We start from the raw sequence: 24,379 nt of genomic DNA on the forward strand, positions 1-24,379 counted from the left end.
TAGAAGTATGTGGGTTCAAGCCCCACTCATATCTGGTCATTATCACCCTGCTATTTCTGGGACCTTGCAGTGTACAAGTTGGCTGCCAAGTTTCCCTCAACAGTGACTACACTTCAAAAGAAGTATCTAATTTTTCATCTTATATTTGTTCCACCACATCAGTTTTCCATGTCATATTAAGTGTTGCCAATTTTGTTTTGCGTTCTATTTTTAAACCTGAAAGTCAATTACTGGCACTTGTTGAGATAAGGAATACCAATAGTGGAGAATGGAAATTCAAACAGTGCCAGGCCTGACACATTGCAACCAAAGTTGTAGTTTAGTATACACACTAGGCCCGATTTTACTATTTTCATTCGAAGTGCTGAATCTGGGCATAATGCAGATCTGACTTAGAAACCCGCTTTCAGGCGCCCCCATACGCACTCAGCCTGAAAAAAACATCTCCAGTCCCATTCGCGCTGTGGGCGGGGCTTAGCACGGCCAAAACGATCAGAGCTCTGAACTGCGCATGCGCAGTTAGAAAAACATTTGAAAAAGCGCGCCCGCGTCAGATTGCCCCTGGGCCGCAGAAAGCAGAGAAAGCGGCCCGGGAGCGATGGCCCCCACAGACATCACTGTCCCCCTTATCCACGCCCCCCCACTACCCACACACATCACTGTCCCCCTTATCCACCCCCCACTACCCACACACATCACTGTCCCCCTTATCCACCCCCCACTACCCACACACATCATTGTCCCCCTTACCCACCCCCACTACCCACACACATCACTGTCCCCCTTATCCACCCCCCACTACTCACACACATCGCTGTCCCCCTTATCCACCCCCCACTACTCACATACATCACTGTCCCCCTTATCCACCCCCCCTCTACCCACACACATCACTGTCCCCCTTATCCACCCCCCACTACTCACACACATCACTGTCCCCCTTATCCACCCCCCACTACTCACATACATCACTGTCCCCCTTATCCACCCCCCCACTACCCACACACATCACTGTCCCCCTGATCCACCCCCACTACCCACACACATCACTGTCCCCCTTATCCACCCCCCCCCCACTACTCAGACCGATCGCCACCCCTGCCCCCCTTCCCCCCACCGATTGCCCACAGAGTGACAGCGGATCCCCCAGCCACCTCCCCCCGCACCCCCACCAGAGATATATCTGCGCCCCCACCAGAGATCGTCTGCCCCCGCCACCAGAGATCCATCTGCGCCCCCCCCACCCCGAGATACATCTTACCCGTCTCCCTCCTCCCCCCCCACCCCCCTCAGGGAATGGTCTGGCCTCACTCACCCCTCCCGCCCCCCCGAGAAACATCTGACCCGCCTCCTCCTCCCTCACCACCAGACAACGATCAGCCCTCCCCCCTCTCCCCACCAGAGATACATCTGACCCGCCTTCTCCTCCCTCCCCCCCCCACCAGACAATGATCTGGCCTCACTCCCCTCCCCCCCACCCCCCCCAACCAGAGAATGATCAGGCCCGGCTCTCTCCTCCCTCTCCCCACCACTGATCTTAGTCAGAGAGCCATTGGAAGCCCGGAACGCCCGATTCAGACTTTTATTTAGCAGGTCCATTACGGCGCGGTTCCGGATTGGCAAACGCGGCGGTAAAGGGGGAAATGCTGATAAAGTTGGGCGGGCAGTTCATTAATCCAATTCAAATGCATGCAAATGCATTTAAATCGCCGTTGCGCCTGTTTTGGGCGTGAATTGAATCGCCGCCATTCCCGGGTTTCGGTAAAGTGGCAATCTGCGCGGACGCGGGTGCGGATCGCGTTAATGGCCTCTCACCCGACTTTACCACGTTTTCGCGCCCAATGGTAAAATCGGGCCCACTGTATTCAAATCCCTATGCTTTTTATTCTCTGGGATGACAAACAAACTGCCCAAGGGGTTTCTGCAGGAACTCATTGCTATTCCATGCGTCTGATGATGATCTCACTGTCTACCCAAGCTTGCACCTGGTACCACTACTTTACTCCAGGAGTGCAGGCAATGGTGTGGCCTGCAAATAAGAACTTCTAGTCTTGAAACAGATCAGTGACTCCAAACCACAGACTAGAATCCCCTCTCAAAGCATAAGGGCTCTGCCTGGGGCTTGAGGAGGTGCCTTTGGAAACTGGAGGACATTGCTCTATGACAGGAGAGTGACTGTTCCTGTAGCTCTTGGGGAAGTGTAGGTCCGGTTAGCCCATTTAATAGATGGGTAAACTCAAACCTTATATTTCCTATTTGTTTAGATTTTCAATTATCAATAAAAGGGCTTAAAGAGTTCAGTTTGGATTGGTTTTGTGCTATGATTACATATGCACTACAAGATAAACATCCAAATGTGTATCAAAAGAGGCTTGCATTATTCTTCCACTGACTGAACCCGAGTCGTAAAATGCAATGGCTAAAACTGGTTTTGTGTATTTGAACTGTTCAGTTTATTGACTTTTTTTATTTAAAAAGGATATCAAAGTCCGTGAACATTTTAAGAGCTACATTTTAAACTGCTGATTGCAGTATTTTAGAAGTATGTGGGTTCCATTTAGGCCTTGCTCAGTAAATTAAACTGTAAGTAAATGTCTTTCAATGAACAGGATTCTGAAAAGGTAAGAAAAAAAGGCCATGGAACCATCAACGGCTTAGCTCATATGAGGAAATAAGGGCAGTACAAAATTGGATTGTCTTATTGATATTGGACTATTACCTTGGCCTACAGTTTAAGTGGCACTAAAAGACCGATGTAAAAATGAAGAAGCAGTTCAGTGAGGGATCAACTTCTTTATAGAGGTTATTTAGACTAAAGTGGGCTTAATCCTATTTATTCTATGGGTGAACAGGAATGTTTCTACTCAATATGAGCAAGAATATGAAGAATAGTTCAAGTCACAAGTGCTATAACATCTACACCATTGTCAACTTGGTTACAATTCATCAAATCAAATTAATATTTAATACAGCAGTTGGTACAATTATTAATGTAGTTTATATTCTTGCTTTTGAAAAGAAGGACAAGAATGGACAGCAATCCTTTTTGGGGCTTTAAGGCCTTATACACATTAACCACAGACTGCTTCAAAATCCTAGCCTATGTTTAGTAGATTTTCCATCATTTGATTCATTTATGGAGCTCCTCCCATTCTTTGGTCCCCTGTATCACTAACTGCTGAGTGAATCTCAATTAAGTGAAGAGAATTTCTGATTTATACTGAATGGGGGAAAACTAGGACAATGCCTAAGAACCAGCTGCTTAAGTCTGTCAATTTTTGTAATATTTGTTAAGCAGATCCCTATCTCTGAAGTAGCCCATGTACATTACTGAGGTAAATTTCAGAACGTACAGAAGCTAGAAAGATCAAAAGGCTTAAAAATTCCAGTCCTTCCAACATGCAAAATGAAATGTGCACATGCCATGGACTCTATAACTGGAGTACCTAATTTCCTGAGGGCAGTGTGTGGCTATAATTAAAACTTTCAAGAAAATACAGTTCTAGCACATTCCACCTTTTCACCCTGCTGTGAACTCCCAAGTATTAAAGTTACATATCCAATTCTGACCAGGTATACAACATTGGTGACATCTTTCTAGCAGTACAAGAATGATAATGTTCCATTGACTATTAATCTATCCGGGTTACATACTCCTGAATCTGAAGCTTGGCTAACCTCCTTTTTAAAGAATTGGCAGCAAACTGAAGGTTTACCCCAGCATAGTGCTCTGCACCATTATTTCTGGAACTCTGATTCTATGATCAAAATCAAATTTAAGTAAAATTGCACAAAATCAGCTTTTGAAATCCTAGGTCACATTTCCTTCTCATTCTTTACTGGAACTAAAGTAAGTTACATAAGAACATAAGAAAGAGGAGCAGGAGTAGGCCATCTAGCCCCTCAAGCCTGCTCCGCCATTCAATAAGATCATGGCTGATCTGATAGTGGGTTCAGTTCCACTTACCCGCCCGCTCCCCATAACCCTTAATTCCCTTAATGGTTAAAAATCTATCTATCTGTGACTTAAACACATTCAACGAGGTAGCCTCTACTGCTTCATTGGGCAGAGAATTCCAAAGATTCACTACCCTCTGGGAGAAGAAGTTCCTCCTCAACTCTGTTCTAAATTGACTCCCCCGTATTTTGAGGCTATGCCCCCTAGTTCTTGTTTCCATTGTAAGTGGAAATAACCTCGCTGCTTCTACCCTGTCTAGCCCCTTCATTATCTTATATGTCTCTATAAGATCTCCCCTCAACCTTCTAAACTCCAATGAGTACAGGCTCAGTCTACTCAATCTCTCCTCATAAGCTAACCCCCTCATCTCCGGAATCAACCTGGTGAACCTTCTCTGTACCCCCTCCAAAGCTAATATATCCTTTCTTAAATAAGGGGACCAAAATTGTACACAGTACTCCCGGTGCGGCCTCACCAGTACCCTGTACAGTTGCAGCATGACCTCCCTGCTTTTATACTCCATCCCTCTCGCGATAAAGGCCAACATTTCATTTGCCTTCTTGATTACCTGTTGCACCTGCAAACTGAGTTTTTGTGATTCATGCACAAGGACCCCCAGGTCCCTCTGCACAGTAGCATGTTGTAATTTTTCACCGTTTAAATAATAGTCCATTTTACTATTATTCCTTCCAAAGTGGATAACCTCACACTTACCAACGTTATACTCCATCTGCCAGATCCTTGCCCACTCACTTAGCCTATGCAAATCTCTCTGCAGACTCTCTGTGTCCTCCACGCAATTTGCTTTCCCACTCATCTTTGTGTCATCTGCAAATTTTGTTACCCTACATTCCTCCAGATCGTCTATGTATATGGTAAATAGTTGAGGCCCCAGCACCGATCCCTGCGACACGCCACTAGTCACTGATTGCCAACTGGAAAAGCACCCATTTATTCCGACTCTCTGCTTTCTGTTAGATAGCCAATCCTCAATCCACGCTAACACTTTACCCCCAACTCCGTGTACCTTTATCTTATGCAGCAACCTTATGTGAGGCAGCTTATCGAATGCCTTCTGGAAATCTAAATACACCACATCCACCGCGGTGTTCCCCTCTGTCAACCGCACTCGTTATATCCTCAAAAAATTCCAGTAAATTAGTCAAACATGACTTTCCCTTCATGAATCCATGCTGCGTCTGCTTGATTGAACCATTCTTTTCCAGGTGTCCTGCTATTTATTTCTTAATGATAGATTCCAGCATTTTCCCAACTACAGATGTTAAGCTAACTGGCCTGTAGTTACCTGTTCAACAAGTTCAACAAGCTTGCTGGTTAGCCTTTCTTTATATCTACTGAATGGTCAAACAGTGGCTCTACCAGTGAGTAACACTGTATTAGAATGGCCTTGTTTGATCGATAATTAAGTTATATATAAGAGTACTTCATGGGACCTTGTGATGGAGAAATGCATCTCTGGAAATGCAACATTTGAATGTAGCACAGCCATTAACTTTTTTGGTGTTATGCTGCTTTGATCATCACTACTGAAGTTGATGCTGAGGATTAAGAATTTTTGATTAGTAGCTCCCTGGAGGACTCGGCAAATTTAAACCTGAACCATGCAGACAGATCAGAAATATTCCAAATGCAGGTTATTTGTTTTACATTGACTCTGTTGATCTCAGGTAAATAGCAGTAAAGGTATTACAATTGGCTTGGGTTAAGAAGGGAAAATCTGCTAGGCTTCCCACTCCATACAATAATAACAGCAACAATTTGAATTTATATAGCACCTCAATGTAATCAGGAGCAAAAGTTGACACTGAGACACAAAGATGAATTAGGACAGGTGAACAGACTTTTGGTTCAAAGATGTGCAGATTAGGTGGATTGGCTGTGGTAAATGCATGGGGTTACAGGGATTGGGCGGTGAAGTAGGCCTCATTTTGGAGGGTCAGTGCAGACTCAATGGGCTAAATGGCCTCCTTCTGTATTATAAGGTTTCTATGGATTCTATGGACACAAGTTTTAAGAAGAAACTTAAAAAGGAAAAAAAGGCAGAGAAGTTTAGGAATTTAGGGTTCAGGACCTAGGCAGCTGAAGCCCCCAGCAAAGGGGCAAAGGAAATCAGGTCATGCACAAAAGTCCAGAGGAACAAATAGATTTCAGAGAATTGTAGGGTCAAAGAAAATTATGGAAATAGAAATCTGGTGCTGGTAGCATGAGCATTTTAGACATTTAAGACCAGATTTTCCCATTGGAGATGGAATCAGAAAGCAGGATCGATTCCAAGTCTCAAACCCACCTCCATGCCTCAGCATTCCCTTAAGTGCAATTTTCACGGGGTTGGGATATTAAAGAGGTATCTTCTGCTCAATTAGTGGCTGAGGCATTGGGAGGGTTTGGGGGAGTGGCGTGGAAATGGAGGTGGGTCACCAGGGAAGTAGGTTAACGATTTGACCCAAATTGGCATCCATTGCTGTTTTCCTATCTCATAATCTCCCCATAGACGCATGTGGTCTGAAAAATGGAAAACCTTTTTGACAGTGGCGGAACAGGAAGATCCCACCACTGGCCAATGATGGGCATCTCCACTGCTGCAAATCACCGCTGGGTGGGGTAAAAATCCCACCTGGTGCTCCTCACTGAGGTTCAGGTGGGAGAATTGCTCCCTGAAGGCTATGGGTGAATATGCCCTCCGCTCCTGCTCAAAGTTCTTCTTCCTGTTCACCATCTTCACCCCTTCAAGCAGCTTACCCCTTTCAGTGTGGCCTCTATTCATTCTCCAACTCTTACTGTATTCCAAGAGGAATACCGGCTAATGCACCCATACCTGGAATAATTGGTTTGTGAAGAAGTCTTTAAGTCAACAAAAGTCCTTCAAGCATCTGTCATATCATTCCCTGCAAATCTGTGCAACTTCAATAATTATACAAGGCCCCAACACTGGTAAAATTGTAGCAATAAGTAGAAGAAAGCTGTATGTTAAGATTATGCCTTTAACAATGCTGTCAAGGGTCTTTCTTATTTCTCAGCACGTGTTCAGCTGTGCAAAGCTAAGGCTGGGCATTAGCTGGTGTGTTAAATCCCAAATTGGCATTATTGTTGTTAAAATCAATGTTGCATGCTGATTGATGCCATGATCTTCCTGCTCTGCATACTTCGAGGTCAGTCACTGTGCACACACGCTAACCTTCACTAATATGGCATCCAGTATGATTCATCCTGAAAGTGTGCGCACAAGCCATGGAAGCCTCTTTGGAGCTCTGTCAGCACTCATGGTACCCATAAAAATGGCTGCTAACAAGCCTAACCTGTCAGCCATTGGCAAAGTTTGAAATGCCCTCTATTAACCAATAGAGATATCAACTGCTGAAGTTTGGATGACATTTGTCCTCCTTTGACCATTGCGAGCATCTGTGAAATATTACATTAAAAAAGAAATCAGTATAACACAGTCAACTGGAGTGCCTTGGGGAGTGCAGAGTTCAAATACCAGCAATGCAGTATTTATTACTGCTTTTTATTATGTGGGGTGAATCGACTCAGTTCCTTTGGTACAGAAGCAAACAAGACAAATCGAGATGCACTGAAACTTAACAAGTCACAGAGTGTACAGTTCTGTCAAACTTGGAAGTTCTTGACATTTCTGCATGTAATTATCCCATTGAATGGAGCTCTGTAACCTTCAAAGGGGAGAAAGAAACTTTCTGTGAGTCCAGCGATCAATTATTATACTGCAAATATTTTATTAGAAATCTTTTTGGGATGATTCCCTGGTTGCAGGGCAACTGAAGTGAGAATGTAAACAGCAAAATATATTTGTATGCTATACAAAGAACAAAGAAAATTACAGCACAGGAACAGGCCCTTTGGCCCTTCAAGCCTGCACCGACCATGCTGCCCGACTTAACTAAAACCCCCTACCCTTCCGGGGACCACATCCCTCTATTCCCATCCTATTCATGTATTTGTCCAGACGCCCCTGAAAAGTCACTATCATGTCTGCTTCCACTACTTCCCCCGGCAACGAGTTCCAGGCACCCACTACTCTCTGTGTAAAAAATCTGCCTCGTACATCTCCTTTAAACCTTGCCCCTCACACCTTAAACCTGTGCCCCCCAGTAATTGACTCTTCCACCCTGGGAAAAAGCTTCTGACTATCCACTCTGTCCATGCCTCTCACAATCCTGTAGACTTCTATCAGGTCGCCCCTCAACGTCAGTCGTTCCAGTGAGAACAAACCAAGTTTCTCCAACCTCGCCTCATAGCTAATGCCCTCCAGGCAACATCCTGGTAAATCTTTTCTGTACCCTCTCCAAAGCCTCCACATCCTTCTGGTAGTGTGACAACCAGAATTGAACACTCTATTCCAAGTGTGGTCTAACTAAGGTTCTATAAAGCTGCAACAAGACTTGGCAATTTTTAAACTCAATGCCCCGGCCAATGAAGGCAAGCATGCCATATGCCTTCTTGACTACCTTCTGACCTTTGCCTATCAATATTCTTAAGGGTTCTGCCATTTATTGTATATTTCCTATCTGTATTAGACCTTCCAAATGCATTACCTCACATCTGCCATCTCTCCGCCCAAGTCTCCAATTGATCTACATCCTGCTGTATCCTATGATGGTCCTCATCGCTATCTGCAAATCCACCAACCTTTATGTCGTCCACAAACTTACTAAGCAAACCAGTTACATTTTCCTCCAAATCATTTATATATATATTACAAACAGCAATGGTCTCAGCACTGATCCCAAGGAACGCCACTTGTCACAGCCCTCCATTCAGAAACACATCCTTCCACTGCTATCCTCTGTCTTCTTTGACCGAGCCAGTTTTGTATCCTTGCCAGCTCACCTCTGATCCCTTTTATACTTTTAAAACTGCACAGTAAACATTTTTGTCATCATATATCATATCATCTACCTTGGACTTTGGAACTCTATTCTCGAAAAGGTTGTGGAAACTGAGTCTTTGAATATTTTTAAGGCAGTGGTGGATAGCTTCTTGGTAAGCCAGGTACTGATAGGTTCTCGGGAGTAGGCGGAGTGCAGATTTGAGGTTACTATCAAATCAGGCGGAGCAAGCTTGAGGGGCTGAATGGCCTGCTCCTGATCTTTGTTTAATGTTGGTGCATAACTCCGAGGCAGGTGGAGGGCTCAGCACGCGGGGAGCATGACACGCAAACCCATGCGGGCTTGCCTGCAGGCACACCGGCAGGTCCCTTGTTCGAAGGAACTCTGCCTGATCTCTGCCTCAGGAAGGGGGGAGCCTCCCACCATGCCCCAAGCCATTGCTGCCGGTCACCCTCCTGCTATCACTCACCCATGTCCTGGGATCCAGCCTGGGTAGGTATTGTGCTGGCAGCAGCCACTGCCTCTCCAGTGGTGCTGCTAGTCAATAGCACGGTAAGCCTCTGATTGGCCAGCAGCAGTAAGCAGGCAGGACTTTTGCCGATGGGGACCTTGATCCCAGGGAAGACCCGCCACTGTTCAGTTATGTGCCTGAGTGTCACTTATTCAGTGGACCTTCCTGAAAAGAGGCAATGCGGGGCTTTCACCAGCTCTCCAGCCACTGGGGAACACCCCTGTTGCCTCCATTAAACTCTGCCTGTTTCTCACCCCATACATGCTGAATATTTCCAGCATTTTCTGTTTGCATATCTTTATTGCTTTAATTTCATTAAATGTTTGAGCCAAGTAGAAAAGGCAGTTCATTATAGAGAGTTCATTATAGGGTGGCACAGTGGTTAGTACTGCTGCCTCACAGCGCCAGGGTCTCGGGTTCGATTCCCGGCTTGGGTCACTGTCTTTGTGGAGTTTGCATGTTCTCCCCATGTCTGCGTGGACTTCCTCTGGGTGTTCCGGTTTCCTCCCACAGTCCAAAGATGTGCGAGTTAGGAGGATTGGCCATGATAAATTGGCTATTAGTGTCAGGGAGATTAGCAGGGTAAATATATGGGGTTACGGGGGTAGGGCCTGGGTGGGAACGTTGATGGTGCAGGCTCCGGAAGCTCTGCACTGTAGGGATTCTATGAATAACATTCTACATGTTCTCCCATTGTTTTCAACAAACTCTGAACAAAATACCAGTTCCTCATATAAAACTCCTTCCAATCTGCCTGAATGTGTCATACTTCCAAATCTCACTCCTGCTGCTACCTTTGAATTAGCCTAATTATGTGGCCTCTTGAAGAGAGATTGTTTAGTTACAATAGCCTCCTATTTTGATGGTTTTGTTCTAGAAGTTACGGGAATGGATCTAAGATGGTCCAAACTTATTTTTGTAGACAGCAGAGAGGGGAGTTTCACACATTTTGGACTGGTTTGAATAGTTTTCTAATGTCTTGTATGAGTCAGTACCCAAATTCGGTTAAGTTAGATTAATCAAAAAAAGCATTAATTTCTTTTCAATTAAAAAGCTTTTGGATAGGTTTCGGAACTGCTTAGCCTATTAAGCTGTCAAAATAATTGCACCTTCAGTCAGAAGCATCCACTGTCCCAACATTAAGAGCACTATAGGGATTCGACAATTCTATGATTCCAAGCATTTGTTGCTATTTTCCCCTTTCTTGCATCCCCATTGTCCAATCTGCTCCCGTGAGTTGCAGGTCCTTATCAGTGTTTTGTCTCATTGATGAAAAGGGTTTCTTTAAAGAGTTCAACAGTCCTCCTGGGCCAATTTCCAGTTTTTCTCTCCATTCCACACTCTTCAAGCCAAGGTGAAGCAGTGTTTGCCGATTCATCTGTCACTGAATCTCATCAATAAAGATCACCCAACGGAAGCAGCCCATTTCCAACATTATTCAATGCTTCCTTTCAAAATCAGAGTCTTCTGAGGTGGAAGTTAAGCACTGGAGCTAATTGGCTGCATTGTGTCTAATTACTTGAATCATTTCATTTGCTTTCCTCTGTGCAAATATCCTTGTCATACCAAAGAAAAATTAAAACACAGAACTTCCACCTCAACAATGAGCAGTACATTTTCAGAAACAAGTTGCTGCTATCTTTCAAAGATTGTGAAGCAGAGAAAAGAAAGGAGACGTACATTAAAAGGGCACTTTTTACAAGCAGTGGATATCTCAATGTGCATGAAGTACTTCCGAAATGTTATCACTACTGTCATGTAAACACTGCAGCCAATTTGCACACCGCAAACTCTCTCTAACAGCAATGTGATAATGTTCAGATAATCTCTTTCTTGTGACATTGGTTGAGGGATAACTCCCCTGCTCTTCTTTGTAATACAATGGTATGGGGTCTTTTGCATCCACCCCAACAGGCAGACATGACCTTTGTTTAACATATCATCCAAACATTGGTACCTCTGGCAATGCAGCACTTCCTCAATACTGCACTCAAGTAGCAGCCTTGACTTTTGTGCTCAAGCCCTACGGCAATGGGTCTTGAACCCAAAATCTTATGATTCAGAGGCAAGAATACTACCAGCTAAGCCATAGCTTAAATTCAATTGTTTTATACATAATAAAAATTGGCAAGGCTAACCAGAAGCAAAGAGAAAGTGCGAACAAGCCAAATTTTGATCAAATCTTACTAATGTTGAAAACCAATAAATCATCACATGCTATATTCACATTTCTTGGAGCACCAATAAGTTTTATATTTTTGCAGATCACTCCAAGCTAACAAACGCCATTCCAAGGGTAAGCAAGTGATCTGCTGTTAATCATCTAACAGCTCTGTAGTCAAGCATTAGGAGATGTACAGGGGCCTGGTATAGCTCACCATTTAATTTTACTTCAATTGCCTATACCTCAGCTTCAAGCTCTCCTATTGCCATGGTTAAATGGTTAAGGATAGGATTTTATCACATGCCCCAGTAGAATCTGCATCCTACCATGGTATGTCAAAGCCTGGTGTAGTATCACAAATATCATTGCTAAGTGTGGGAGCATAGATCGTGATGATGCCCAAGCGTGACTCGGTATGGGTGCTAACTTGGGAATTTGGTGCCGGTAGAAATCTCCAGCTACAATTTAGATTAGCAATCAGATTCTGACTTAGAGCTTTAAAACTACAAGCTAGTTAAGGAGCCTAATAACTGCCTGGCAGTGGCAGGTATCTGTCAATCAACTGCAAATGAATGGCGCTAATCGTTGGAACAGGAAACTGGCATAGCAATTTGGATGTTAGTCATCAGCTCTCCATAAGGTAGGCAGATTTAGCTCGCACAGTGTGAGAGCATAACATGTGACAATTAGGCCTGAGAGCAATGAAGTATTAGTGCTAACTTGGAAAATGGTGCAGGTGAGGAAACTGGTGCAGAGGGGAAGGAGAACCTCATTTTTATATCTTTTTTGCAGCCTCCAGAAGTTGGTGAGTGTTCGAAGCTTTAGGTGAGCTGGTATGTATATGCCTTTTTGGTGAGTTTTTAATCTTTTATTCCACTAAAGTTGGGCAGTTGTTTAGACAGGTAGTGTGGAGATATACATATTGCATTAAATTTATTGTTTAAACAGTTAAACTACTCGATATAACCACATTCAGTAACTGAGTGATATTTCTAAACCGGTAACTTAATTTGTTAAATTAATTACAATAGATATGTCAGGGCAGGTGATATGTTGCCATTGTAAGCATGTGGGACACCAGTGAGATCCACAGCAACCACTTCTGCAGTAAGTATCTGCAACTTGAGGAACTTTGGTTCTGAGTTGATAAGCTGGAGTCCAGGCTTCAGACACCTTGGAGTGCCAGGAACGGGGAAGTTACCTGGATAATTTGTTGGAGGAGGCAGTCACACACCTTAGACTAGGTACTTCAGACTTGGCCCATGGTCAGTGACAAGAGGATGTGACTATGAGGGAGGCAGATATGGGGATCCAGAAGGCAGTAATAGAGGAGCCAGTCAGCCCCTGTGATTGTCCAACAGGTTTGAGTGTGGATAAGAGCAGGGGCAGCAGGGAGTATGAACAAACTGATCAGTGCGTCATACTGCAGGTAGCTGCTCAGGTGAGGGTGAGTAAAAAGTAATGTAATTTTAGTAGGGAACTATAAGAACGTAAGAACTAGGAGCAGGAATAGGCCATCCGGCCCCTCGAGCCTGTCCCGCCATTCAATAAGATCATGGCTGATCTTTTTGTGGACTCAGGTCCACTTACCCACCTGCTCGCCATAACCCTTAATTCCTTTACTGTTCAAAAATTTACCTATCCTTGCCTTAAAAACATTCAATGAGGTAGCCTCAACTGCTTCACTGGGCAGGGAATTCCACAGATTCACAACCCTTTGTGTGAAGAAGTTCCTCCTCAACTCAGTCCTAAATCTGCTCCCCCTTATTTTGAGGCTATGCCCTCTAGTTCTAGTTTCACCTGCCAGTGGAAACAACTGTATAGTTTGGGGGGGGGATAAACACTGCCCTCTGCAGCTGAGAGCATGAGCCCCGTAGGCTGTGTTGCTGACTGGTGCCAGGCTTAAGGGCACCTCCTCAGGGCTGGAGAGAAGCTTCAAGTGGGAGGGGAAAGACACAATTGTTGCGGTCCATGTAGGTACCAATGACATAGGAAAAAGAAAAAGGTTCTGCTGAGGGAGTATGAGCAGCTTGGGATTAAATTAAAAAGCAGAACAACAGAAGTAATAATATCTGGCTTACTACCTGAGCCATGAGCAAATTGGTAAAAGGTAAATAAGATTAGAGAGTTGAATGCTTGGCTCAAATATTGGTGTTGGAGAAATGGAATTTGATTTCTGGTGCACTGGCACCAGTACTAGGGAAAGTGGGGGCTGTACCATTGGGACTTTTTTCACCTCAACTGTGCTGGGACCAGTGTTTTGGTGAGTCTCACAGAGTGATAGAGGGGGTATTAAAATTAATTGTGGGGGAGGGCTCATTTGAGGAGAGATGTGGCAAATTAAAGAGAATGGACCTGGCAATATAGTAGGATAGAGACAGGGGTGATGATCACCAGAGTGTGGCAGGCAGGGACAGAGTGTACAAATCTGAGATTCCATCAGCAAATTTCATAGAAGGGAAAATGGTAAAAAGACAGCATTCAAGGGTGGAATTTAGGGGGCCCATTCGCAGTGGATTCAAATCCCAGAAAGGGCATGAAGTTGATTTCCGTTAATTTTAATAAATTTAAATGCAAATAAACTGCTTTACATCGTAGTGTCTGCCCATGATGGATCCTCCCCCTCAGCGGCATGATATCATGCCGGCACGAATCACTACTGGTTTTTAAAAGCAAAAACCAGCCATCATGACCACCTCGGAGGTGCTGGGGCTTAACATTTCCCACTGGCACCCTGGCAGGGGACAATGGTGTCAAGTAGGCACTGAAGTGGACTTCTTCCATTGTTTGGGGTGGGGGTCCCCTCATCTGTGATTGGGGCAGGGAAGGGGAGAACCACATTGACAGTGCAGGGTTGGTGGGATTAACATAGAACATAGAACATTACAGCGCAGTACAGGCCCTTCGGCCCTCGATGTTATGTTGCGCCGACCAGTGAAACCAGTCTAAAGCCCCCCTAATCTACACTATTCCAATATCATCCATATGTTTGATGATGGGGTTGGGTTGGGGTTGGGGGCAGGAAAGAGGGTAGAGCCCCGATGAAAGTGTGGGGGGGAGGGAAGGGAGGATGGGGAGTGCCCTGATATTCATGGGATTGGTCCTCTGTGGTGGGGGGTGGGGGGAGGGGGGGGGGTGGTTTAGAGGAAACCTATTTTAAACGTAGATTGGCCTGCCCTTTAAAAATAGAGTCTCAATCTTGGAGCCGGTCTTGCTGGTTCTATCAGGCTCTGCTGTACCACACCCCCAGATTCAAGGCCAGAAAATTTGTTTTAAGAATTTTTTTAATTCTGGAGAGAAACACGCCGTTTTTCAGTCAGAGCCTGAGACTGACAAAGTTCAGGAAAATTCCACCCAAAGACTTTAGCTAAATGCACACAGTATATGTAGCAAGATGGATGAATTGATAGCAGAAATAGAAATGAATGAATATACATATGATAGCCATTACCGAGACACGGTTACAACGTGACCATGGCTAGCACCTGATTATTCAAGGCTATATGACTTTTCTGAAGGACAGGAAGAAAGCTAAAGAAGATAGAGACTGCTCTGCTAATAAAGACCAGTACTGTATGAAAAATAATCGTGGCTTGGACCATCAAGAAGAATCAGTTTAGGTGGAGACAAGAAATAACAAAGGAAAAAAGTCACTCGTTGGAGTAATTTATTGGCCTCCTTGGGGCAGTTAAACTGTAGGACCAAAGTATAAATCAAGAAATAATATGGGTTTGTAAGGAAGTTACTGCTATAATCATAGCTATTTTAATCTTCATACAGGTGGAACAAACCAAATTGACGAAAGTAGCTTGGAGAATAAATTCACAGAATATATTCAGGACAGTTTCTTAGAACAATGCGTTCTGGAATCAACCAGGGAACCAGTTATTTTAGATCTAGCATTGTGTAATGAGAAAGGGTTAATTAATTACCTCATAGTCAGGATCCTCTCGGTAAGAGTTGTCATACATGATAGAATTTCACATTCAGTTTGAGGGTGAAAAGTTTGAATCAGAAATTAGTGTCTTAAACTTAAATAGAGGCAACTTCCAGGGTGTAAATACAGAGTTGGCCAAAGTGGAATGGGAAAATAGATTAAAAGGTAAGACAGTCGTGAAGCAGTGCGAGACATTTCATAGGAGATGTTTCATAACATTCAACATATATATATTACATTGAGAAAGAAAGATGCTACACAAAGATAGCATCACCTGTGGCTAACTAATTATGTTTAGGGAAGGTATCAAATTGATAGAAAAGCTGGTAACCCAGAAAGTTGGGAAAGTTTTAGAAACCAGAAGAGGATGACTAAAAAATAATGAAGAAGGAGAAATTGGAGTATGATATAAAATTCGAAAGAAAATCCAAAACAGTCAGAAAAAGCTTCAATTAGTATATAAAATAGAAGAGAATAGTAAAGTAAGCATTGGTCCCTTAGAGGGTGAGAATGGGTCATCAATAATTGCAAAAAGGAAATGGCAAAGGCTTTGAATACATTTTTTTGTATCTGCTTTCACAGTGATAGACGCAGAATGCATCCCAAGAATATTAGAAAATCAAGAGGCAAAAGGGAGGGAAGAACCTAAAAGAATCACGATCACTAGAGAAAAGGTACTTGGAAAATTAAGAGGATCAAAGACTAACAAGTCCCCTGGACCTGGTAGCCTGTGTCCTAGAGTCATTCACAGTATTAGTGGCAGTCACATGAATAACATCAAGGGCAGAAATACATAAGCAATATCTCAACAATAGCCAAATTTGTTTTGGATCCAATGAAACAGCATTATTCACAACTCTACTCGAAAGTAAGTATTAATTGCTTTCTTTTTTCATCACAACTATAATGATATTGCCAAGACATTCTTAAATCATAGAACATAGTCAAATGGATAGCTAAAAGGCACTAAATTAAATTGGAATTGGAGTGACTTATTTATACAATGCCAGAAAGAAGGAAACAAATGATAAATATTCATGACTTGGGACCTTACCTGAAAAATTGCAATCCAGGCATATCCTATATTATCAAAATTAATGGCACCCTTATGTGGGTTTACATCTCCGGTTCTGCACACATTGTAATATTGATTCCAGTTTATGCAGCCACTTGTGTTGTTCATTTCCAGGCTATATCTTGGGTGGTTGTAAGAATCTAAGCTAAGAAAACATTCAACTCCATTTTCTTTCAAATTTGGAAGGTCCTGACATTTCTGCATGCCATTGTCCCGTGGCAGAGAGCAAATAAATGGAGTCTCATCACCATCAATCTGGTAATATAGAGGTAAAGAAACATTGTAATACCTAAGAAATAAAATGAGAGGGAATTAGTCAGCATTAATTATATTCAATTAATTATTCACACGGTATTATAACGGTTTAATCAAGACTGAAAGTCCTGATATAACCAAATTTACATAATAAGGCACAATTGTTCTAGATTAAAATGCATATCACATATTTTGGTACCAGAAGACAGCAACTCTTCAGAACCAATCTGCAATTTCTATTTCCTAAAGAGACTTAGTTCTAGATATCTCTAAGCAAGCTGGCTTTATTTAATTTAATGCTGTTTTCTGGGAAATTACAAATCATTTTTTTGTTATCTACTTGCATCCATTCCATATTGGATAGAACTATTAGAAGCCCCATATTAAAGGAACTTTATCATAGAGTGATGGGAAAGGCCAGTTTCGGGAACCAATGAAGATTGTGGAAGCATTGAAGAAAGTAGCCGAGAACAGAGTGAAGTGGAATGGTCATCTATTATAGAAAGAGAGAGAGAGAAAGAGGGGGAGGGAGGAAATGTGGTAAGAGAAATTATGGCAATGGGACTGCCAGGAAGAACAGCAAGGCCTCAGACCAGAAAGCAAGACGGGGTGGCAAGAGGCTTAAGTGCAGTGGGATTCGAAGAGGAATGGGTGACTGACAGGAGTAGGTGAAAAAGGGATGATCAACCAGCATTGTGGTGACCCCAAGTACCAGAAGCCAAAAGAAGATTCTGGAGCTTTCAAATTACTCTCATTCTCCTGCTCTTTCCCCATAGCCCTGCAATTGTGTCCTCTAAGAGGATGGAAAAACTCCTATCCCATCTCAATGTGCTAGGTTCTCAGGTCCTGTAAGTGCCTGCAAATTGCTTTGATTTATAGCTCAATTTAATACAGGTATTGGAAAGATAATCAGCCCCAAGATAAATTTTCATTTAGAATACTGTCATATTTAGTTTCAATCTTCCAACTGTTCAGCGAAATAATGTGTTCATAAATTGATTTAAAACATTTTCCTCGTTTCTATGAACATTTTATTTCATGATCGTCAATTTTCACTCCTGAAGGTATTCACTCCTTGCTCGGCTATGGGGCTGCATTTAACATGCCCCTACTAGGTGTGCTTTTGATGGGAGTGCACATAAAGTAGGACAGGTTCCCACCCCACCACCTTCCCATCCAGCCCTGAGTTCACCCCCATCATACAGGGCACCAAAATCAGCAGCCCACCCACTATCGTTAGATAGGTAATCAAGGCCTAGAGGGAAAGAACAGTAAAATGGCAAAATAATACAGGTCCAAATTGTTTTTCCCTTTTGGGGGCCAACTGGAATTGTTACCAAGCCAATTGGCCCTGATGATACGTGCATATGCCATAAAACGTTTGGCGTGGACAGTTGGGTGGGAGTGGGCTGCTCAATTTTTAAAATAAATTCTTCAAAGGGCAGGAAGGAAGGTGGTTCTTTCTTTGGGGGTTGACCTATTCAGATCGGGAGGTGACCCCATTAAGATAAAGTCTTCCCTTTCTCCCTATCCACCTGCAGCCTTAAACCCACCATCTCCACCCCTCCACGTCTCTCTTCCCTATTCGCCCGAACACTCCCTGACTAAGACCTCAGACCTCCCCATTTCCGGGGGCCATTGCTCCTTCTTCTTATTCCTCGTTGCAATCCCGGCACCGCCCACTAATGTGCTCTTGGCGCTGCCAGGACTGATGAAGCTGCTGGCATATTGGATTGGCCAGCAGCCCCCAACAGCAGAGTTTCCTCCCTGGTGAGGGGGCAAAAGTCACTCTCGGCCCTTGTTTAGCCTGTCCACAGTGCATTATGGCTGCAGGACAGGCCTACGTACAGCTGACTTGCCGCACGTTGACTTTGCTTCCGGTAGGGCAAGCCATCTGTTCACCATAATATTTAGCCCATGATTTCACAGGGAACAGGTGCAAGATTTTTGACCATGCAGTCCAATCTTTTTATTACCTGATGTTGACAAATGCACAGTTTCAACAGGGGTTGCCGACAATAATCAGGTGTGAAAATCTGGGATGATTTTCCCTGAGGTGAACTGCAACACCCCTACTGACACTGCATCTAAATAATTAATTTAGCACAGACTAAGGATCAAATCTTCTTTAATCTTTAAATTGCTCCTATTCCCTTGCACAATATGTTACAATCCCTTTCTATTTCGCTCAGAATATGATTTAAGAATATGCATGCACCATTTGCTCTACTTGTTATTGTGCTAGAAACCCAGCAGGATGTTTTTGAAAAATACCATTCAATAGAAAAAGTGACAGAAAATGTTTACTTCAAAGAAAGTCAATTTCAAAAGCTGTGAGGAGCATAATGTGTGCTTGCTGCTTTCTGCTCTAGTTTACTTCCAGCTCCATCTGAAGGTGTGCAGTTCCCCACACACCATGCACATTGTCCAAGTGGTGCCTGTGCGAGCCTAGAGTTTCAGTAGGTTACTAGACTGTGAATGAACAGGGGAAGAGAATTTTGATCCCACTGTCTTAAAAACATTATTAACACACATACGCCTCGCAGCAAGCAATTAGATCTTGTTCAGGAGTGGAATGCTTAATGATTTTCAATTCCTCAACTTGGAGATGTTGAAACCAAATTCAGTCATCCTACTGGTGCTCGAGCCAAATCTCGGATCTACAAATTAGACATTGCGTTCCCTGGTCTGTAACGTTCAGCTACTCGCTAGATAAATTGATTGAGTTATTTGACCATTGTTGAGCTTAACTAATTTTGTGCTTGCTTTTCTAGACAGCCTAAGCAACATGGCGTTCGTGCCATTGCCAGCCATACTGGTTATCCCACATTATTCATTTTGGAGGACAACCTGCAATATCAAATAATTTGCTGGTTGCAGTTTTATACTGGATATGCATCAAATACAGTCATACTCATGCCTGGATTGGGCGGCATGGTGGCACAGTGGTTAGCACTGCTGCCTCACAATGTTGGGGACCTGGGTTCGATTCCTGGCTTGGGTCACTGTCTGTGTGGAGTTTGCACGTTCTCCCCGTGTCTGCGTGGATTTCCTCCAGATGTTCCAGTTTCCTCCCACCGTCCAAAAGACATGCCGGTTAGGTGCATTGGCCATGCTAAATTCTCCCTCGGTGTACCCGAACAGGTGCTGGAGTGTGGCGACTAGGGGATTTTCACAGTAACCTCATTGCAGTCTTAATGTAAGCCGACTTGTGATGCTAATAAAATAAACTTTAAAAACTTTAAACTGGATAATTAGATTCTCTGTTACTCCAGACACGGATTACATTCAGCTCCTGGGCTCTGCACCTATCACCTTATTAATGTTCATGAATTTGGGTTACTTTCTCACAGCATTTTCTGCAGAACCTTCCTCACAAAGGTTCAGATTAGGTTCCCTTAGCTAAGGCATCCTGGTTGTTTGTTAAAAATAAATTAAAAATTTATACAATATATTTTTAATTTTATAATGCCTATAAAATTAACATTGTGGAAATAGGGGCCGGAATTCTCCAGTCTCGCAAGCCCTGCTGCCAGTGAGAAGGGAGAATTTGGCGCTCAGCCAAATCTCCATTCACTGCAGTGAGACTGGAGAATCCCAGCTGCAGGCAAGGTCAGAGAATTCTGGTCGTTATATATTCTCGTCAAGGTTTCTATGATCAAGAATTTGTCAAGTTAACCAACTCCTGATTTGTGTTACTCGGGTCATAAACTAAATTCTTTAATAAATTCCACCAACAAAATTCGGGACATATCTTCTGAGGGTGAATCAGTAAAAACTGATCTTACCTCAAAATTTGAGAAAAACATTTTCCATTTATTTATTTAAATGAGCGCACTTCACATTTGCACTGACAATATACACACGAGTGCTGTATAAGTCATGCTGGTGTCAGTGATGTGAGGCACCTATCTTTGGAGCCAATTTTCGGCAGTTCAACAAAGGCTGTTTCATTTGTTCCTTTGTTTCAAGGAAGGTTGGATTTTCTTTATAAATTTTAATAAATAATCTTTATAATTACTATAATTATACGCCAAAGAAATGTTACATCTTTCATTCAGGGTTAGATATAGATAAGGACTGCGGAGCATTGTTGCAGTTAACTCACTGATAGTCCCCTTAAAGACAAAGGGGGCGATTCTCCCAGCCCACTGTGCTGCTGGAACAGGCTGCTAGCGGGGTTTACAACAACTGCCCGCTAGCAGGGAGCTGGCAGCCCGACCCCACTGGAGTGAAGGGGGGGTCATGGAGGCCCTCCAGAGGGTCAGGGGTGAGAGGTGGTGCCCCCTGGGCATTGCCACTGGGCATTGGGCAATGTCAAGGGAGCAGAGCCATGGGGGGCCTAATATGGGGCGGGGCCTCCAGGGAGTGGGAGATCAGTAGAGATGGGGGATCCTGCTGCCACTCTGCACTTGGCGGTGACAGAGGGAGGGAGTCCAGCGATCGGGGCTGGCCATCTTGGTGGGGGGGCGGGGTTGGGACTGGCCTGGACATCAGGGAATGGGGGGGCGGTCGGAGGGGCAGAGATAAGGAGTTGCTGTGTTGGCCAGCGATCAGGAGGCCTGCAGTGCAGGCTACTGCGCATGTGCTAATCTCTGCTCTGATAGGTGGCACATGCGTAGTGGCCTGCTCAGTGCTATGCTGCCAGCGTCTCCAGCAGGAATAGGCCTCATCTCCTAATTTTTAATGAGATTCACACTAGTGCACTCTGCAGTGCACAGAGTGTTGGAGATCCATTTTGAAAATCCCATGGAAAAAACAGCGGAATTTACTCCAGTTCATTTTACACAAATTCGGCACTTGGAATTTTTTGGAGAGAATCCCACCCAAAAGTCATCAATCAAAGGTCGATTCAGTTACCACATGCCAAAGCAAAAGCAGATCACTACTGCTGTAATGAAAATGATCTCCAATCTTAGATAGTCTCTGGGTATCAAGGATGATTTGCTTTCACTCCAATTCAATGGGTTCTGAGATGGCTATTAAGTCCAATGCGTGATCTGCGGACTCTGCCACATGTGGGCAGGTGGTGCACGAAGAGTTGAGTAGATGGGTTGTTTCCAACATCTTGACTTCACCTCTGCACATTCCTGATGCAGTCTCTTGATGTGGTTGGTGCCTTCCTAGATGGACCTTTACCATTTTGATCAGTCACAAGTCAGGGACTCCCTTGAGTCGGCAGGGATGTTTGACCTCACAGGGGTGCTTTTAGAGCATTTCTAAAGTGTTCTCCTGAGAGTCTCCTGCAGTGACTAAGTTTGAAGAAGAGCAGTTGCTTCAGAAGTCTGATGTCCGGCACACAAACTATGTCCCACCCAGCAGAACTGGTTTTGAGCAATTAATGTCTCGACGCTGAGCAAGTTGGCTTGGGAGAGGACTCTGCTGTTGGGATTGCTTTTCTTGCCCCTGAAATTTGGATCTTCAATAATATATTAGCCCACCATCATGGCAGCAGATAAATGGTTATAGCCACAACAAATTTGTTTTTGCTTTTAATTGGGAAAAATAAACGCTATCTATAAGGGCTAAAGTGAGAGTTTGATGATGAGCCCTTGATCAGCCTATTCTAAGTTTGATTATTTCATTGAATTAATTCAACGAAAACAAAAACGTACGCAGGCAAAAATTGCATTTGCCTCTTGATGAATGGCCCCTGGTGATAGGATGGAACATGGCCATTAAAATTCCACTGTACTTGGTGTACCAATTTAACTTAAAATACTGACTCCTGAAGCAATAATTAAAATGAAAAGGCTACTGGAGTATGGGGGCATATTCTAGTCAGCATATTTCAGTGGGAACCAATATAAAATAAGGTCATTTTTTTATATGTACATGCTCCTTCCTCTTCTCAGTGAAATTGGTTCTTGTGTTGTATGAATAATGCATTTTCCAAGTTTGTACAAGAAAGAAAGATTAAGTATTATGCAAAGACTGTTACCATTCGCTAACATTCCTACACAATATAAAGCAGCACAACTGCCTGGGGTACTAATTATCTGCTCTAACGACACAGCTACTACAGAATATGGAACACTCTCAAGACTAGGTAGGCCATCATTATAGCTTGTCTAGGTTTGAAGAAGTCTTAAACACAGACCTATGATTAGAAATACCACGCAATCATTAAAATGCCATTTTCTGCTCACAAAAAACTAAAATAAAAAGCACAATGTATGAACTTCCTTATTAGAAGTTTTCTTTTAAGATTTCCTGACAGTTTCCATAAAGCATGTAGCTGAAATCTGTGCAATTAGTTGCCGGAATGTACAAACTGGCGGAAAACAAAGAAAATTGCCAACAATAGCTCTTGCAAGAGACACGTCAGTTTATAGTCTTTCACATAATCCTTTCAGAAGTATATGGATTGTGAGATATTGCAAAAAATATAGCTGCATTTGCCCTTTCCTTGATGTCATAAGGCATTAATACTATTTCAAAGGTGTCAACCAGGCAAAGCAACAAGACTTAAAAATTGGACATAAAGCCCATATCACAGGGTCATTTCACAAAGCCCCACCCCATGTTGGACACATGTCAGAAATTTGGGAGCAGTTTTGTATGTCTTCCCGATCTTTCGCTTTAAGGATCAGAAAATGATGCACAACATATCCACAGAGCCCAAATGAAATGTATCCTACGCTGCTGTATGAGGCAAGAGAGGAGATTGCAAGGGCTCTATTGTTAATTTTCAAATCCTCTTTGGCCACAGTTGAAGTGCCAGAGAACTGGAGGACAGCTCATATGGTACCATTATAAAAAGGAAGTAGGGAAAAAAAAGGTAGTTACAGGCCAGTGAGTTTAACATCAGTGGTAGGGAAATTACTGGAAAAAATTCTGGGAGTCAGAATTAATCTCCACTTGGAGAGTTGGAGATTAATCAAAGATAGTCAGTATGGCTTTGTCAAGGGGAGATCATGTTTAACAAATTTGATTGAATTTTTCACAGAGGTGACTAGGCACAGTGCAGTTGATGTAGTCTATGTTAGTAAGGTTTTTGACAAGATCCACATGGGGGAACTGATCAAGAAGATAAGAGCCCATGGGATCGGCACGGTAGCACAGTGGTTAGCACTGCTGCTTCACAGCTCCAGGGACCTGGGTTCGATTCCCGGCTTGGATCACTGTCTGTGTGGAGTTTGCACATTCTCCTCATGTCTGCGTGAGTTTCCTCCGGGTGCTCCGGTTTCCTCCCACAGTCCAAAGATGTGCGGGTTAGATTGATTGGCCAACCTAAAATTGCCCTTAGTGTCCTGGGATGCATAGGTTAGAGGGATTAGTGGGTAAATATGTAGGGATATGGGGGTAGGGCCTGGGTGGGATTATGGTCGGTGCAGACTCGATGGGTCGAATGGTCTCTTTCTGTGCTGTAGGGATTCTAAGAGGATCCAGGGCAATTTGGCAAATTTGGTTTAAAATTGGCTTAGTGGCAGGAGGCAGAGGGCGTTGGTTGAAGTTTGTTTTTGTGACTGAAAGCCTGTATCCAGTGGTGTACCGCAGGGATCGTTGCTGGGTCCCTTGCTGTTTGTAGTGTACATTAACTATCCAGATTGAATTTTGGGGGTATGGATCAGTAAGTTTGTTGGTGACACAAAAATCAGTGGTGTGGTAACA

The 24,379-nt window shown here is 43.5% G+C and overlaps 1 protein-coding gene across 1 annotated transcript in view; it reads right to left on the reverse strand.

Moving 5' to 3' along the window:
• Positions 1–24,379, reverse strand: part of cacna1ha (calcium channel, voltage-dependent, T type, alpha 1H subunit a) — a 493,154-nt gene that overhangs the window by 171,326 nt on the left and 297,449 nt on the right. Inside the window, exon 6 of the mRNA XM_078239890.1 lies at positions 16,490–16,799. Coding sequence (XP_078096016.1) covers positions 16,490–16,799 — 310 coding nt within the window. The remainder of the gene's footprint in view (positions 1–16,489; positions 16,800–24,379) is intronic.

The sequence above is a fragment of the Mustelus asterias genome, chromosome 23, assembly GCF_964213995.1.
Source record: "Mustelus asterias chromosome 23, sMusAst1.hap1.1, whole genome shotgun sequence".
Taxonomy (NCBI): Eukaryota; Metazoa; Chordata; class Chondrichthyes; order Carcharhiniformes; family Triakidae; genus Mustelus; species Mustelus asterias.